Genomic DNA, 16,470 nt, shown 5'->3' with positions numbered 1-16,470 from the left:
CAACCTGTCTGGTATAGCTGCTCATATTTTTTGCCGTGGTGATGCAGGCGTGTTCCCAGATCTCAGAAATTACTTTGATGATTTTAATGTTATCATAACTGATAGAAATAATAGACACGATGGACAAAACTATGAAAATAACACTCAGGTTGTAATTCTCTGGAATTATCCTTGGAGCACAAGTAGTCAAAGTGCAACTAAACAAAGTAGCGAGTGTAGTGTGAAATTAATAAGTTACTATGTAACAGTTATTGTTGAATTTATACCCCAGCTTCCTATCAAACTTTGAATTGCTCAAATATTCAGCTGAAGAGGTTGGTTCAAACTCTTAACACCGGTGCTGTTCATTGAATGGATCTAGATACATGTATCTCTGTTTCTTGGCCATCATCCCCTGGTGAAGCAGGTGGATAATATGAAAAAATAAAATACTTTGAAACCAAAATCGAATAGGACATTCTCCAAATGCTCCCAGCTGACAGTGCTGGAGGCCAGGAGAGGTGAACAGAGGCCGTGAACAGACACTGATGTTGCTCTCTGTTGTAAACGCTGCCACAGTGGATATTTGGTAGGTTTGCCTCTATGATGATACCAATCCCACACACACACACACACACACACACACACACACACACACACACACACACACTTCACTTTATTATACATTTTATTTAAAAAAATTCAATATATTCTTTTTATGCCTCTTTGTCAGGATGTTTTCATCTTTTTGCACACAATTGCACACACACACACACACACTGTCCTGTAAAAATTGCATCTCAGAATAGATAGCAATTACACCATCTCCCCCACTGATCCCAGACCAGTGCAATTAACACTCCTATTCCAGAAAGGTTATCGCTGTCAAAGAGCCCACAGACAGACACACACACACACACACACACACACACACAGAAGCAAAGTTATTAAGTCTGTTTTGGTTGTGTGGCTGATAGTATGAGAGGCAGAAAGGTGTTGGGCAGAGCCTGATATTTCCACTGAGTTAATATGCAGACCTGTTACTTCACATAGAGCCCAGCATTAAGCCTGGAAATGCCACCTGCGAACACACACACACACACACACACACACACACACACACACACACACACACACATACAAACTGTGTTACACAGAACCGTCACATGGGCTGTGCAAAGTGTGCGACCGCACGGGGCCTCACACCTGGCCTGCAATCTTGCAGTTTTTTTTTTTTAATATATAATTTTTTTTTACTGTTGTGTTTACTGTCTTGACCCAAGGTCACAAGAAAAAATCTAACAAATGATTCAGGGTTTTTTATTTTCGATATTGCGTTGTTACATTAGTGCATGCTCCATCTCGCTACCCACTGTGAGGAAGAAGGAGAAGGGGAAACAATGTCGGCTGCACGAGAGCGCAACCGATTTCGTAAACTAGGGTCGGGTGCTGGGAAAAGGAGAAAAATTTGAAAGAAGGAAGAATTTCATAAGTCACTGCTGACTGCTGGATACATTTGTCAACACTTCTAGAGATGTGGTGGCTGAGCAGGGGTCGAAAGCTAGCAGGTGGGATGAAAATGCTAAAATGGCGACAACTAGCACCACCCACACTGGCACTATGGCTAGTAAGCCTACCGGACCGAAACAACAGCAGGATGGGAACGTGATGATGATGAAGCCCAAGGTGAGGGACAAGAATAATAAGTGGCTGTGGCTGATAAATATTTAGAATAAGGTTTGTGCCATTTTGAATTGGATCCGATTCAGTATAAGTTGGACCACACGATCAATTCCCTTCTTTTTCTACTACAACTTACTAAGGACTGGGCTGTAAGGTCACCTACTGATGAAGAGCATTGCTCCGACAGTGAGAGAGAAGTGTCAGTGTATCTTGGAGACCTTGATAGCAATTGGTCTGCACATCTAGATGCCAAGACCGTGGATTTACTAGTGGAAAAAGGCCAACTGTGATTTCCCTGTGAATCAAGAAAAAAGACACTTTTCCGATGACGCCTACGTAAGAAAGTTGCCCAGTGGTGAAAAGGCTTGTAGAGATTGGTTTGTCTATTTGAAAAAAACAGATTCTGTATTTTGCTTTTCTTGTAAACAGTTTAACAACTGTACAAGTCGGCCCAAACTTGCTAATGAAGGCAATAATGATTGGAGACATTTGGCTGCTCTACTGAAACAACACGAAACATCCCGAGATCATATCACAAAATGGATGAAGACTAAACGGAGATTAGACCCAATAACATTTATAGACGAGTCACATCACAGAGAGATACAGAGAAAAGGCACACTGTCAGGATGTTTTAACATGCATTCTAGCAGCCGTGCAATATTTGTCTGAACATAATTTGGCACTTTGAGGAACAAAGGCAAAGCTTTATGAAGAGAACAATGGTAACTTTTTGGGATTAATAGAGATGCTCGCCAAATCTGAAGAACATGTCAAACGCATAAGAAATAAGGACACTCATGCACATTATCTGGGGCCTCAGATTCAAAATGAGATAATTGATCTTATGGCCACAAATGTCAAAAGCTCTATTGTGAATGACAGAGAGCAAATTTTTTTTTCTGTGCTTCTTGATTGCACACCAGATATGAGCAAATGTCACTGATTCTCCGTTTTGTCAATATGACATCATTAGAAGCAAATGTAGGAGAACACATAGATTTCATCCGAGTAAACAACCAAACTGGAAAGGGACTATCAAATGCACTCTTGGCTGAATTAGATGCCTTCGGACTGAACATAAATTACTGTCGGGAACAAGGACACCATAACGGGGCGAACATGAAAGAAAAACAAAATCAGTCCCAGCTCATATTCTACGTCTCAATCCCCGTCATGCCATGCGGTTGCCACAAGCTGAATTTAACACCGATAAATGGCAAAATGTTGTCCAAAAGTAATGTCATTCATTCATCCAATTCATTGGTATTGTACAACCATTTTATACGATATTCACAGGCTCTCCTAAATGGTGGGAAATACTCAAAGCGAAAGTCCTGTCTGCTCTCAGGATCCTATTGACTATCCTAGTAACGGTGGCATCAGGCGAGCAAAGCTTTTCAAAGTTGAAACTAATTAAAAACTATATGTGCACTTCCATGTCGCAGGACAGACTATGTGGACTCGCCCTTCTATCAATCAATCAAAAGGATGTTGCATCCAAACTGGATTACAAGGAATTTATTGCTGAATTTGCAGCCAAGAAGGCAAGGAAAGTGACTTTCACTTAATCCATTTATGTGTATGGTGAGTCGGACTGAGTCCATCTCATTTATTTGAGTTACAGTACAGTGCACAGTACAGTAGGCTAGGCCATGTATGACCTGACCAGTATGAAAAAATAATCTTACACTATGATGAAATGTATACCTGAAATATCTAATTGAAACATTCCAGCTTTTGTTAATCTGTCATTTTTCCATAGAAATGTCATGTCTAAATAGTGACAGATGAGATGACTGTCATCAGTGAGTGTACGTAAAGCCAACAGGCTAGTTTTTACTGTTTTTTTCCTTTGAAAGACTATAGCAACATGTGATGAGCTTAGACAATGTACACATGATGATGTATTATTATTATTTTATTATTATTATTATTATTGCCTATATACTACCATATTATACAGCCTGCAGTAGATCTAGAATACCTATATGCATGTGACTGTGGCCGTATGCTACATATAATGACCAGTCTGAACAATTATCTAAAATCTGAATGAAATGTGGGCTATAGACCTGAAATATTGAATTGCAAGATACTGTCATCCTTCAATATGCCAAAATATAGTGACAGCTGAGCTGACTTGATGATAGTTTTACAGTTTGATTTTTTTCCTTTGAAAGACTATAATAGTGAAAAGTCATAGCTGAGACTATGTGTGTGATGATGCTGTTTTATTCTACTTGTTAAAAATGTATTGCACTGAGATTACGGGAGTAATCAGTAGAACTAGAATAGCTATGTGCGTGTGACTGTGATTCATGCTCATGCATGTCAATGAGCAGGGCCTCGCACGTCAAGTTCGCACAGGGCCTTGCACCCCCCCTGCGTCGGCCCTGGTGTTACACAGCCATCACACCCCGACGACTCTCTCTATCTTCATCATCCTCTTTCTATCCCTCCCCCTCTGTCATTCTCTGTCTATTCAATTCAATTCAATTCAATTTTATTTATATAGCGCCAATTCATAACAGAAGTTATCTCACTGCACTTTTCCTATAGAGCAGGTCTAATATTATTTACAGAGATCCAACAAATCCCGCCATGAGCAAGCACTTTGTGACAGTGGCAAGGAAAAACTTCCTTTAAGAGGTAGAAACCTCGAGCAGAACCAGACTCAGGTTGGGCAGCCATCCGCCACTGAGTTCTAAAGAAACCTCCATCAAACATACTAATCTGAAATTGGATCTTTCAAAGAAGACACCAGTCTTTGTCTTTGTCTTGTCTTTCTTTTGATGCCTCTTCTCCTAAAACATGTGTGTTGTCTGCACTTTCTGCACACTGTAATGCAAGAGAGAGTGGTAGTAATTACAAGCAGCTGGATTATACAATAATCGGATCATTACGTGGACATTTTGATCTTCCGTTAATATGAATGAATTAGGGTTTATAAGCAGAGAGCAGTAATCAAACAATAGTAATACATTCCCATAAAAACTGAGTAATCTTTAGCAGTTTGACAAAACAATGCCAACTCAAGGTCCACTTATTAGCTTTTATTGGAGCTTCCAACTATAGCACACTGTTTTCATCAGAGGATGGCGTTTGCAGAGGTGTCATGGAGATATATGGATCTATTGACATGAGAGCTCAGTAGTTGTAAAGACTTCATCCACAGCACTTTTATATTTTGACCTTTTGCCTGCCTCACCATTCCGTAAGCTTTTGTTTATTGACTTTTCTCATTAAATCATTGAACTGCACCTGCTCTGCCTCCGGTGTCTGCATCTGGGTCCAATCCCCTGTTTTCCTTGCTGCCCTGTTTTGGCACTAAACGTTACAAAAGGTTCCATTTTGCCAGAAAAAAGTCAAAATGAAGTGTAAGGTCTCCAGAAGCAGTGATTTAATGAGAATAAATAGATCAGATTTCTATTTCCAGTGCTTATAATCTTGTTTGAATACTGACCATGACCTTTGATTGGCTGTTTGGTTTGATCACTGACACAGTGGAAGACAGGCAGTTGCTAGCACTGACCTTTACTAACTTATACATTGGGTCTATCAATGGTGACCAATCAAACGAGTGGAGACATCAGCCACGCTATTCCATCCACGAGTCAACTTGACGGGTGAGCAAGTGTTGAGCTGTTGCGAGCGCGTTGGGAGGGCTGAGCTCACGCTCATCACCGCCCTATGATCGTGGGGCTACATTCGTGCATGCGGAGAAGAAATGCTTCCTTGTGAGGATGGTTTTCTGCTCACAGATACTGTTCTGTGCGCTCGTGTCACGTGCACGCACCTGGTTTTCATGTGTGTGGGTTCTGAGATTAATTAAATGCCATAGTCCCTGTTGTGACTTTGATTAGAGGACAAATACAGGACAGTAAAGGACATAGATAACATAATAGTAAAGAACTACTACAAATTTGCAACAGCAAATGCATCGTGAGAGAACAGTAATGCTATGTGGATTCTGTTTTTTATCAACATAATGAGGAAACATTATTACTGACAGTATCTGCAAAGTCACGAAATATTCATACTAACAGTATCGGCAAAATGTTCACTACTAATTTTCTACAATATCTGCTCGTGGCAAAAAGCAAGATGAATGTTTTTATGTTTCTGTTTAGGAAACTCCGAGCACTCAGAGTTATGGTTAGGGAAAGATTGTCATTTTGGAAAAATATGGAAAAGTCAGTGTTGACTTGTGACACAAGGGAGGACATGTTGTCTTTTTTAACCAAGTACTTAAGTAGCCTGAACCTAGCATTTTGTGGATTGGAAGAAATGTTGCCAGTGAATGTAATCCAGGTAGCCATTATTTTCCCTCCACAATGTATTAGGAAAAACCATGTAGTGGTTTCAGGGACCATTTAGTAGCCCCAAAACATCCTCTCTACACTATTCTTACTTTAACATACCTATATTTTTGTAATTTATTTTTAAAAAGTTATTTCACAAAAACTATTTTCATTTTAGTAGGAAGAATATACATCACCCTAAGCTTCTGTTCTAAAATTATATTGCCGCCTCAGAGACCTATTGTTTTTTAATATAAAAGCCAAGAACCAATTAGCCAGTTCCACACACTCATGCACCACCCACCCCTCGATATTAAAAATTCATATGAAACAAATTCAGAGACCCTGACTAGCAGATTTACTGCACATAAGTTTACAACAGCTGTCATCTTAGCTTAACATCTTTACCCCAGCCCTGTCAGTCATACATGATTTAATATTACCTTTTTAATTTTGATTTTCACAAATACAGTCCAAATTACAATGAAGTATAAGTATGCACAGGAAATTTGAAGAGTAATGGGTCAGATTTGTTTTTCATTGTTTTCAACATTGGATGTGTATTGTAAATCGACATTATTGAAATGATCAGTATGAGGCTTCTGTAAGATGAGACAAATAGAGGACAAGTATGGACAGTGAAGGTAATTAATAACAATAAGCACACACTTGTGGGTCATTTTTAGTTTTGTTTTTCATTAAAAGGTTGGTAAATGCAACAACAGTTTGTGTGGTCTGGAAAGTTTTGGGGAAAGTCTTGTTAGAAATTGTGTATATATATAAATGAAATGAAATACATATATGAAAGGTGAGCAGGAACATTTTCCATCAGCGCACCAGACTGCCTGCAAGAATCTGTGTTTATACTGCCTTCAGCTTCCTCAGAAACAACAATGATGAATAAAGCCTTAAACAGCCACTCCCTTTCTATTGTCCCTCACACCAGCAGCACATAATCATCTCTCTTTTCAACCAGTTTTCTCTCTATATTTGTTAATCAATCTTTCATTCTTTCTTTCATCTTTTTTGGCATCCACTCTTTCATATCCTATGTTATGAATAGACTGAAATTGATTTCATGCTACAGGGGCTCAGTCTCGTATGAGAGTAGACCCCAAGATATAGACGCAAGCTTTAGAGGCGACTGCATTAAAAAAATGCAGTCTTTCAGTAATTCTGCTTAACAACAGCTTCTCTGATCTCCAGGCAACTCAGATGGCAACTTCTTTGTCTAAGTGGAAACACTAAATGGGCTGAATAAAACAAAAGAGATTGAGATTAAAGAGAGAAAGGGAGCGTGGAGAATCAGAGAAATCGAGGAACGTGGATCAGACGTGTATTAATTGGCACAAAGAGTCAAAAGAGGCTGAGCCGTTTGACTGCATGACCCCAGAACGTCCCGATCGGAAACACAATTAGCAATAAATAAGAAGAAACTATCACCAGGCTGGATTAAAGCTTTTGTCTTTGTTTGTATTTTATGTATTGAAGATAGTGATGATATCAGTATAATATCAGCTCACTCGGGGCATTCTGGGGGATCAGTGGACTGAGTCACAATATCACAGGTTCAAATTTAGTACAACACTGAGCTTATCATCCACTCTCTCTTATCACCGCTCTTTCCTGTCTGTGTCCTTTGTTTAGAACCACTTTATACTGCTTTTCAAAACAGTGACTTACAAGTTGTAATGAAGACATAGTAAAAAGAAGGCCCTACACACCCAGCGTACACCTACACAGTTACACTCACTGCGCCTGATTAGACCTCTTCTCAGGACTGTGTGGACGTGTACAATCTGTGCTTGATTGACATCTTCCTCACTCTGTTAGCTTGTTGCACGTGGGAGGGCGGGATAACTTACACCTTTATCATTAGTATTTGTACATGTAGTTTGGTGAGGTCACATTTCAACCTCAGCCAGTGCAGCTGTACATGGCCTTTAAGAATGTCATAAAACAGCCACTCTATGTAATATAAGGCTGTAAAACTGTATTTTGATAGGTAATAAAACATGACAACTACTAATAACTTGTCACCATAATGTCCTAAGGCTGGATTCTCTGAAGTCCAGCTAGGCCTTTGAGGAGACTGTCCTCCCAAGAAAAGTGACAGAATCATTCATTTTAGCAAGTTTCCCAAAACGACATTTGTTTACGTCAATGTGACCGCGCCCTCTGGTGGCCAAAGTAACTATGACAGGAGCAAAGGAGGAAGTTAGGTGACATTGTTAACATGGGAGACAGCTGTTTGTTTCCTGTTTCCAACAGTCAGTCAATGTTGTTTTTTTTTACCCATGTTCCCTAACCTTAACTAATTGTCAATTATGGTAACCATGACAATGAAGCGCCACTAACCATAACGCAGGGACAGTTTTAACCCAAACCATGATCTTTCCAAGTTTCTGACCACTAGTGGTGCTATGGAGCAATGCTTTGATGAGCGGATCCCCATTTTGTTTGTGTCTTGTGCTCTGTTACCACAAGGACACACATAAGTTTATGACCACACAGGTGATGAGCCACGTTCCTGCTGACAATTTTCCACTTTTCTACTGACAGCTGGTGGCAATAAAGTTACGTGACAATGCTCTAGCACAAGGCAGTGAAGAAGAAAACTACAAGGTAGCAAACATGGATGTAGACAATGAAGGGTTTAAAATATTCAGAAAAATCAGCTTCGCCAATTATTTTCTGAGGATGGAAATGTGTTCCACACATTAAGTATCAAGGATACACACAATGCATTTTGCTAAGAAACAATGAATTTAAACATAACTCCACAAGGATTTAATGATTCCAAAAGTAAATGTAAATGTAATTGAGAAGTTACGGAATGAGTTAACAGAGTTTTAGTTTTACGTGTGTAAAGAAAAATATATTTGTTAATATTGTCATGTCTCTGAAGCAGAGGGGCTTGGACTCAGGGATGTTATTGAGTCAATTTAAAAATCTCTATGAAACAGTCAGTACTTTTTACACACTATGTGGTTAACACAAATCTTAATGATTGAAATTCATAGTTTTATTCTAGAAAAAAAATCCTTCCTGATGGTGAACTGTTTTGGTCTCAAGCCACAGTTTAGTGTAAAGAGATGGAGGAGATTTGTTGTTTTGAAAAATGAGGTGGAAACAGTGTAGAATTTGCTATTTTGTATTGAAAAATAAAGTTCAATCAAACTGAGCATGCTCATCTGCTAATGAAGGCCATGAGATGTGGCTGAGAGCCCCCAGAACATTTCCAGTAAGAAAATTTCCAGTAAGTGGACCTTGTGCTAAAATTAAAATGTTGTTGTTGGTACCTTGTATTTATGGTAATTAATAATTCACATGACTAATTGCAAGACTAAACACATACATAAAGACACCAGAAACAACCACCATGATGAGGACAAGATGGCTGGAAACATTTGGGGAATAAAGCGTGGTATATTGAAGAACACTTGTCCATGGGTTTAATTTTGATGGACTTAAGCCAAAGTGAAACAAATATTGAACTTATCAGAGACAGTCAGGAGCACTGTGACCCACACCTAAAACGAATTTAAACAAGTTTTGTCTGAACTCAGTTTGGAGATGATTGAAACATCCAGTGTTTGACAAATGCCATGAAAATGTTTTTAGACATTTACTCTGTATAGAGATGATAGACTTTTATTCTCATACACTTGTGTGTGCCTGCAGTATATTTGCAGTTGTGATATATTTGTGTGTGTGAGGAAACAGTTTTGCTCTGCGTCTGTCACATTTGATTTCTCCTGATGAGAGATCCGATGAGTTGACAAGCAGGAAACAGATGTGCAATTTACAGCCAATTAATTTCTCTCTCACTCTCTCTCTCGGTTGTACTTTACTCTCTCTCTGTCTGACATACACGCATATCTGCTCACACCCACACTGCATTGTCAGCCGGCCGCTCTGTGAAGCACTGCGCTTCTGTCGTCGTCGCGATAGGAAACTCTCTTATCGCGCTCTCAGAAGATAAACATGCCCTGCTGAATCTCTCTGACTTCTTCTTCTCCCTGTCTGTCTGCTGAGGACAAGCAGAAAAGATTTCCATTATTTACATGACTAAACAACACCCAATCTTGTCCAATCTCATCCCCTCCTTGCTCGCATTACAGCAGTCTGCCTTCAGTTGCTGGGATTTTTCACTCCTGGAGAAAATTACAAGGAGGAAAAGTCTAAGATTTGCGAGGAAAAGAAAAAAAAAAAGGAGAGGTTGAGAGTGCAGCGATGGCAAGACGGGAATAATGAGGGAGATAGAGAGGTTATACACCCCACTAATTAGCCGAGGTCTTCACAAGTTCAAGGACGGTTTCAATTTAGCTGATAAAGATGAGAGGATGAGGAAGGGAGGGATGGGTGAGATGGGTGAGACTCCTACATCTTAATTATCCCAGTGGTTTTTGGTTGGTGGTGCCTTGGGGAGTGTGTGTGTTGGGGGAGCGAGGGGGGAGCAGGGTGAGTTGGGGCTGAGGAGAGGAGTTGGAGGGCTTCCGTGTAAAGCCCAGTCGTGTTATCCGTAGCCGAGTTCAGCTGGGCGTGGCCCAAAGCTTCTCGGGGTTGACACTTTCCCTTTCAATTACTCCGCCACTCGCACAAGAATCCGCAGCCCCGGAGGATCATGGGTAACACTGGGGTTAAACACACATGCGTTTATTCATTTATACATGCATACAAATTGGCTATGCTTACACTGAGACAAAATAATCAATGCAGTATATTGTTGAAGGTTGAAAGTTATTGCGTCAATGATTCCAGAAAGTACCAGTTTTGGATCTGATGAATACCAATTTTCAAAACCCAGCACACCTTAACCTGTAATCCTCGCTCCAGCTCATCTGAAGGAGGGAGACTGGGAGAATTGCTTTTCACCTGGTAGAGGTGGAGGGAGGGAGGAAGTCATATAGTTTGGCACTGAGTGAGTCACTGGTTCTGTTTACGTCCACTGAGATGTTTCTTTTTCATTATTGCTTTTTTTAAATCCAGGAAAGGAGTACCATTCTCTTATCCTGCAGCGGCCTGCTTTACATTAACACACAGGGCTGGCCTTAGTGTTTTTGGGGCCCTAGGTAAAAAGCTGGTTTGGGGGTCCCCCCTCCACATCTTAAAAACACAATTTAATGGCAGACTTTAACTTTCTTAAAGGGGTGTTCAGGTGCTTTAGTATTACACTTCCATGAAGTATGGGACTTGCGAGTGACAGATGGTCAAAGTTGAAGCAGTTGAGGCTGCGGTATTCTGACTTTTAGTCCGTAATACGGTTCAAGCTTCAGAGGTGCTGGATCCTACATTTCCTATAAAGCAAGTTATCTTTCATTAGATCTTCCCTGACTGGTAAATGCCTACATCTTCAAATACTGCCCCCAGTCTGCAGTGCAGGCTTTGTTTTTTTCAGTCTGATGACATCATGGGGGTTATTTTCTCAGACTAAAGAAAGCTCCTCCAGAGCCACACAAGACACAGGCTTCACGACGACTAAATCTAAGTCAAGAAAATCAGATCTTCATAAGTAAAATCAGAGAGTTCCTTTAATATGATGTAATTTATGTTAAAAATATGTGAGGTGGTACATAACACAGAGATCATTGTAATTTGCAAACTAATAGAATATTACTTGAGAAGAGAAAAGCCTTTTATTGCAGGGTGAGGTTACCACTAAAGACCCAGTGAAATAAAAAATACATTTTCCAAGTAATTCCCAATCGTTCTGTTATCTCTTGGTATATGCCAAACATATGTCAAAAATTATGATTTTTGACATATATGAAAATCAGTCTTTTACAGTCAAACACTGAAATGTTTTGATGACTCATCCTCCACTTGGGGGAGTATACATAAAGTTATCCAATCAAATGTGATTGTGGGGCGACCAGCTGCCCCCTGCTGTCTTAGAGACCATTAGCTTGTGGGTTGTAGAATTGAGTAGAGCGATATAATGGGTGTAGAGGTGTGTGTTTCAGTGTCACTGGGCATAAACATTGTTTACATTTCCAAAAGAGCGTGGTTGTGCTCTAATTTCTTTATTTCTCCTGCATCCTCCACCTCCTGATGTAACAACATTGGTGAGGGAGGTGTAGGTGAAGGCCAGTAGTCCTCTACAGCTCCAACTCACGCATGCTCGCTACAACACGCCCGCTTTTGAATGACCCAATCAAATCCCTGGACAATTTCATTAAATCTCTCTCAAAACGTAACCCTCCCACATGTTCAATTTCACTTGGAAATATGTCACATTACGGACGCTAAAGACACTCTAACTGTAATTCCTCTGGGTTTTAGATGATCAAACTGAATCCAATATACTGCTCAGACTTAAACGTTGGCAGGTTACGACAAAAAAAAGGTTTGGCAGTGTTTTGCATCAGTAGACCCATATGAAAAGTCCAGCCAATGAAAGCATCACAGAAATAATCTCACTCCGCTTTCCCTTTTGTAAAATAAATCTTTGTTTCTTTTATTAACTGATATCCTATTGTTTTATCCGTTTGAATGACCTTTAGGTCACATGCAAACATCCTGTTTCAACAGGAGTAGAGAAGGAAGAAAGCTGCTCTCAAACTCCTAGTGAGCCGCTGTAGTTTGGGTCAAGCTGTTTGCATGAACTTTTGACACCCTGCAACTGAGTCTCCATGTGACTATGAATAAACCAGTTGACAGAACATCCTTATTTCCTCTCTGGCTGAGCTGCGGCGGGTTACTTCTAATGTACTAAATAACTAAATAAATAAGTTTTTAAATCTGGTTCTTTCTGATATTTTTTATATTGTATTATTAGCCATGACAACTTCATTAGTTTTGCAGGTATTTGGAAATAAATGTAAAGTACTGGACAATTTAAAATGTTTTACCTGTTGATGGTGCTAGATAAAAACAAATGTTAAGTTGTTCCAATTCATCCTGAGAACATGAATGTCTGAAACAAATTTCACAGTAATCCATCCAATAGTTGATGAGACTTTTTACACAAAACCACAGATGTGTACCTCATGATGGTGCTCGAGGAAAAGTCAGGGATCACCTGCGTCCCTGCGATTCTTCTTCTGGGGACTGTGAATGTCTGTACAAAATCTCATGGCAATCCATCCAATAGTTGTTGAGATGTTTCAGTCTGGACCAAAGTGGTGGCCGACCAACAGACTGACATTGCCATCCTCGGAGCTGCACAGCTATCATGGCTAAAAACCTGAACAGAAGTAATTTCAAACACGTGTCTTTGAGCAAACTTTCTAAAATAACTTTGACCTTTGACTTTTACAGACATTGTCCCAAAGACAAAGACCATTAAGAAAATGTAGCATGGATGTATCCAATTTGTTCAGTTAAAGTGATAACTTACTACACTGTTTCTAGTCTATCTACACAAAATGAAATGCAAATCCATGCATATGTAAATGCTTTGTTTACGTTTGTACTGTTTGTGAACACTGGAGCAAAAATAGACTGACAGGTATGTTGAGTGGGGTTGGGATCTGTACATGGAAAGGAGATTGTTATCAATCATCTTGTACTACACTGCAAATGTGTGCCGGCGTTCATACACACTGATGCATTCAAATGAATCTGAATTTTAAATGTAATCTTCCTGTGCGTCCTACTACATGAAATCTGGGCATTTTCTGGGCTCCCCATCTGTAGATAGAGGTCTTTGGGAGTACAGCTAATCACAATATACACATGTAATCACATGTATGATGGGCATGTCGCTAAAGGAAAATTCCAACATGCTGAAATGTAGAACACATGATTGCATGTGCTAACGCTGGAGCGGAATGCATCAGCATATTTAAATCCAGAATTAATCCCAGTTTAACAGTGTTTAGTAAGATTTTAGAATGAAGCTTTTAGACAAAGAGTATGAGAAAGTGAATGTGAAGGTGGATTTTTAACCTTATGCAAAAATACAATTTCTACAGTTTATTTTTGACTGTCAAAGTGTGCATGACTCCAACTCAGTCATACACATAATGAGGTTTGAAATCACCACCAATCATCTGGAAACTTAAACCATACTGTTTGTCTTCTGAGAGATTCAAATATAGCATACCATACACCTGCCACACTAGCATGACTGCCGCCTGTGTGACAGGAGTCATCACATGTTTCATTTGAAGTCAAAGCTAATAATCTTCCGATGTGGTTAGGGAGACGCGTAGGCACAGACGATCATGTGGGAAATATAGACAGCAGCTGAATGATTGGCTGCATATGAATCTGAAAAACGTGGAGACGTGTGAACATGTGACTGACCCAATAATATTTCCCCCTCTCTCTTTCTTTCTCTCTGCACAGTGGGATGCCATTAACGAGATGGACGAGTACTTCAGTCCTATCCACACATACCAGGTGTGTAATGTTCTCAGTGTGCGATTGGGTTGAATGTTTTATTACAAGTAATTATTAGAAGAATATATCACTTTGGTCCCAGGTAAAACTGGGTGTTTTCTCAACGTAAATTGAATTAATTCATTCATTTTAAAACACAAACTGTGGATAATTTATCACAAGGTATTCTTTTATGTTTGTTAGCTTATATGGTAATAACTTTCATTAAATAATAAAAAATAAAGATTATAAAACAATTCCTGCTGGTGTATAAAAGTTGAGACAACTTTATTTAGTGATTTTTCAGGGTTGTACTTCAGTATTTATGACTTGTGGTTTTGAGAAGGTGGTTTTGTTTCTTTACATATATACAACAAAAATATGCCCAGTGTTTGCAGTTTTTATCCTCAGTAACAGGGGGTGTATTTGGTGAGAAATTCAATTGAATTCAATTCAATTTTATTTATATAGCACCAATTCACAACAGAAGTTATCTCATTGCACTTTTCCTATAGAGCAGGTCTAGACCGAACTCTTTATAATATTGTTGAGTGAGAAATCCCATCTCAATTCCAGCGTTTCAGCACTGGTGTGCAGGCACACATTTTTGCTAAAATGCGAAAACACTTGATTAACTAATGATTTAGCTATTCATTTAAAAGTGGTAAAACACACACACACACACACACACACACACACACAATACTAGAACCAGCCTATAAAATATCAACCAAGTGGTGGTTTTTAATTGCAGGACATAAACTCCAGTCAAGTTGCTAAAACCAGCAAATTCCCAGAAAAATACAAAGGACATGAGCTCAGTGTCGTCAGTGGAGCTACGACCCTGACAATAGCCAGTCTGGTCTATATGCTGCCATCCAAATGGATGGGAAGGGCATGTAACTTGTGTATTTCTAAAATGCTAAACCAGTGTTACAGATGCTATGTGGAGCATTCTACCATCAACAAGTAACGTCCACATAAAATATTCCCATGATTTCAATAAAGCAACCAGACAAATGCTGACTGGACTGTCAGTGTCTACCACCTACGCTGCATTTCACATTGTGTGATACTGGGTTGGTTAAAAATATGTTATATTGCTTTACAGCACAAACCAGGAAACACTTTATGATTTGCGAGTAACACATTTCAACCAGTCTACCAGTGCAGGTTCATCTTCATGTCCACATCATCTAAATACAGATTAGCTGTTGTGAAGAGCTACTACCAGCTGCTCTGCTCTTCAAAACAAATAGAGCACCACAGAGGAGGGAGGACAAATGACATCTCTCCAAAAATCTGAGGGAAACACATAGCCCCTTGAAAGACTACAATGTTTGTTTTTATTGATGATGTATGGTGCTGCTAGAGTTGCTGATTATAACACTTACTCTGAATCAGGTCTGTAACGTGATGAGCCCCAGCCAGAACAACTGGCTGAGGACGGGCTGGATCCCTCGAGAAGGAGCAAGGAGGATCTACATCGAGGTCAAGTTCACCCTGAGAGACTGCAACAGCATGCCTGGAGTACTGGGCACCTGCAAGGTAACACTCAGAGAGGAGAGGGTGGGAAAGCGAGGGGAGGGAGAGGGTGAATGAGGATAGAACTGTATGGGAGAAGGAGACAGCTGTAAAATAGAGTTCTTAAAGCTAGGGTAGGTAATGTATTTCAGAAGCATTTCTTGTTTTTTCATTTGTTGAAATTCTCTTTCAGAAATCAATAAATCAAATGTTCTGAAAAAGAATGAAACAAATCTGGTATCTGTGGCTGTCGCAGGCCTGTAATAAGCCCATCGCCGGCCTACCTGCACACAATCTGCACATGCACTCGTCACACATGAAAATGTGTTACTAGTTTCTCCAATGTTACCTACCCTAGCTTTACATGCACTCATATTCTGTTCGAGTATACCATTAGCATTTAAAAATCACAATCTGAGATGAAGTCTATTTCAGAATCAGAATCAGAAATACTTTATTGATCCTCGAGGGGAAACTCTGTAACTTTTGTTACAGCGGCTCACTGTCACGTCAGTGCACACAGGAACAGAAGTACTGAGCAAATCAATATATAATACACTATAATACAGGTCAGAAAATAAATTAAGTACCAAGTGGGTATAAGTATAAAATTAAAATTAAAATAAGTGTAAAGTACAAAGTGGATTTACCA

General features: G+C 39.6%; 1 protein-coding gene across 4 annotated transcripts in view; it reads left to right on the top strand.

Annotated features, from left to right (window-relative positions):
• Positions 1-16,470, top strand: part of epha8 (eph receptor A8) — a 135,330-nt gene that overhangs the window by 45,841 nt on the left and 73,019 nt on the right. For all 4 annotated transcript variants that reach the window (XM_044174814.1, XM_044174804.1, XM_044174795.1 and 1 more), the window contains exons 3-4: positions 14,262-14,315; positions 15,699-15,842. In XM_044174814.1, the coding sequence (XP_044030749.1) occupies positions 14,262-14,315; positions 15,699-15,842 (198 nt within the window). The remainder of the gene's footprint in view (positions 1-14,261; positions 14,316-15,698; positions 15,843-16,470) is intronic.

Source organism: Siniperca chuatsi, linkage group LG2 (genome assembly GCF_020085105.1).
Source record: "Siniperca chuatsi isolate FFG_IHB_CAS linkage group LG2, ASM2008510v1, whole genome shotgun sequence".
NCBI classification, from domain to species: domain Eukaryota; kingdom Metazoa; phylum Chordata; class Actinopteri; order Centrarchiformes; family Sinipercidae; genus Siniperca; species Siniperca chuatsi.
This window is presented reverse-complemented; position numbering and strand designations above follow the sequence as displayed.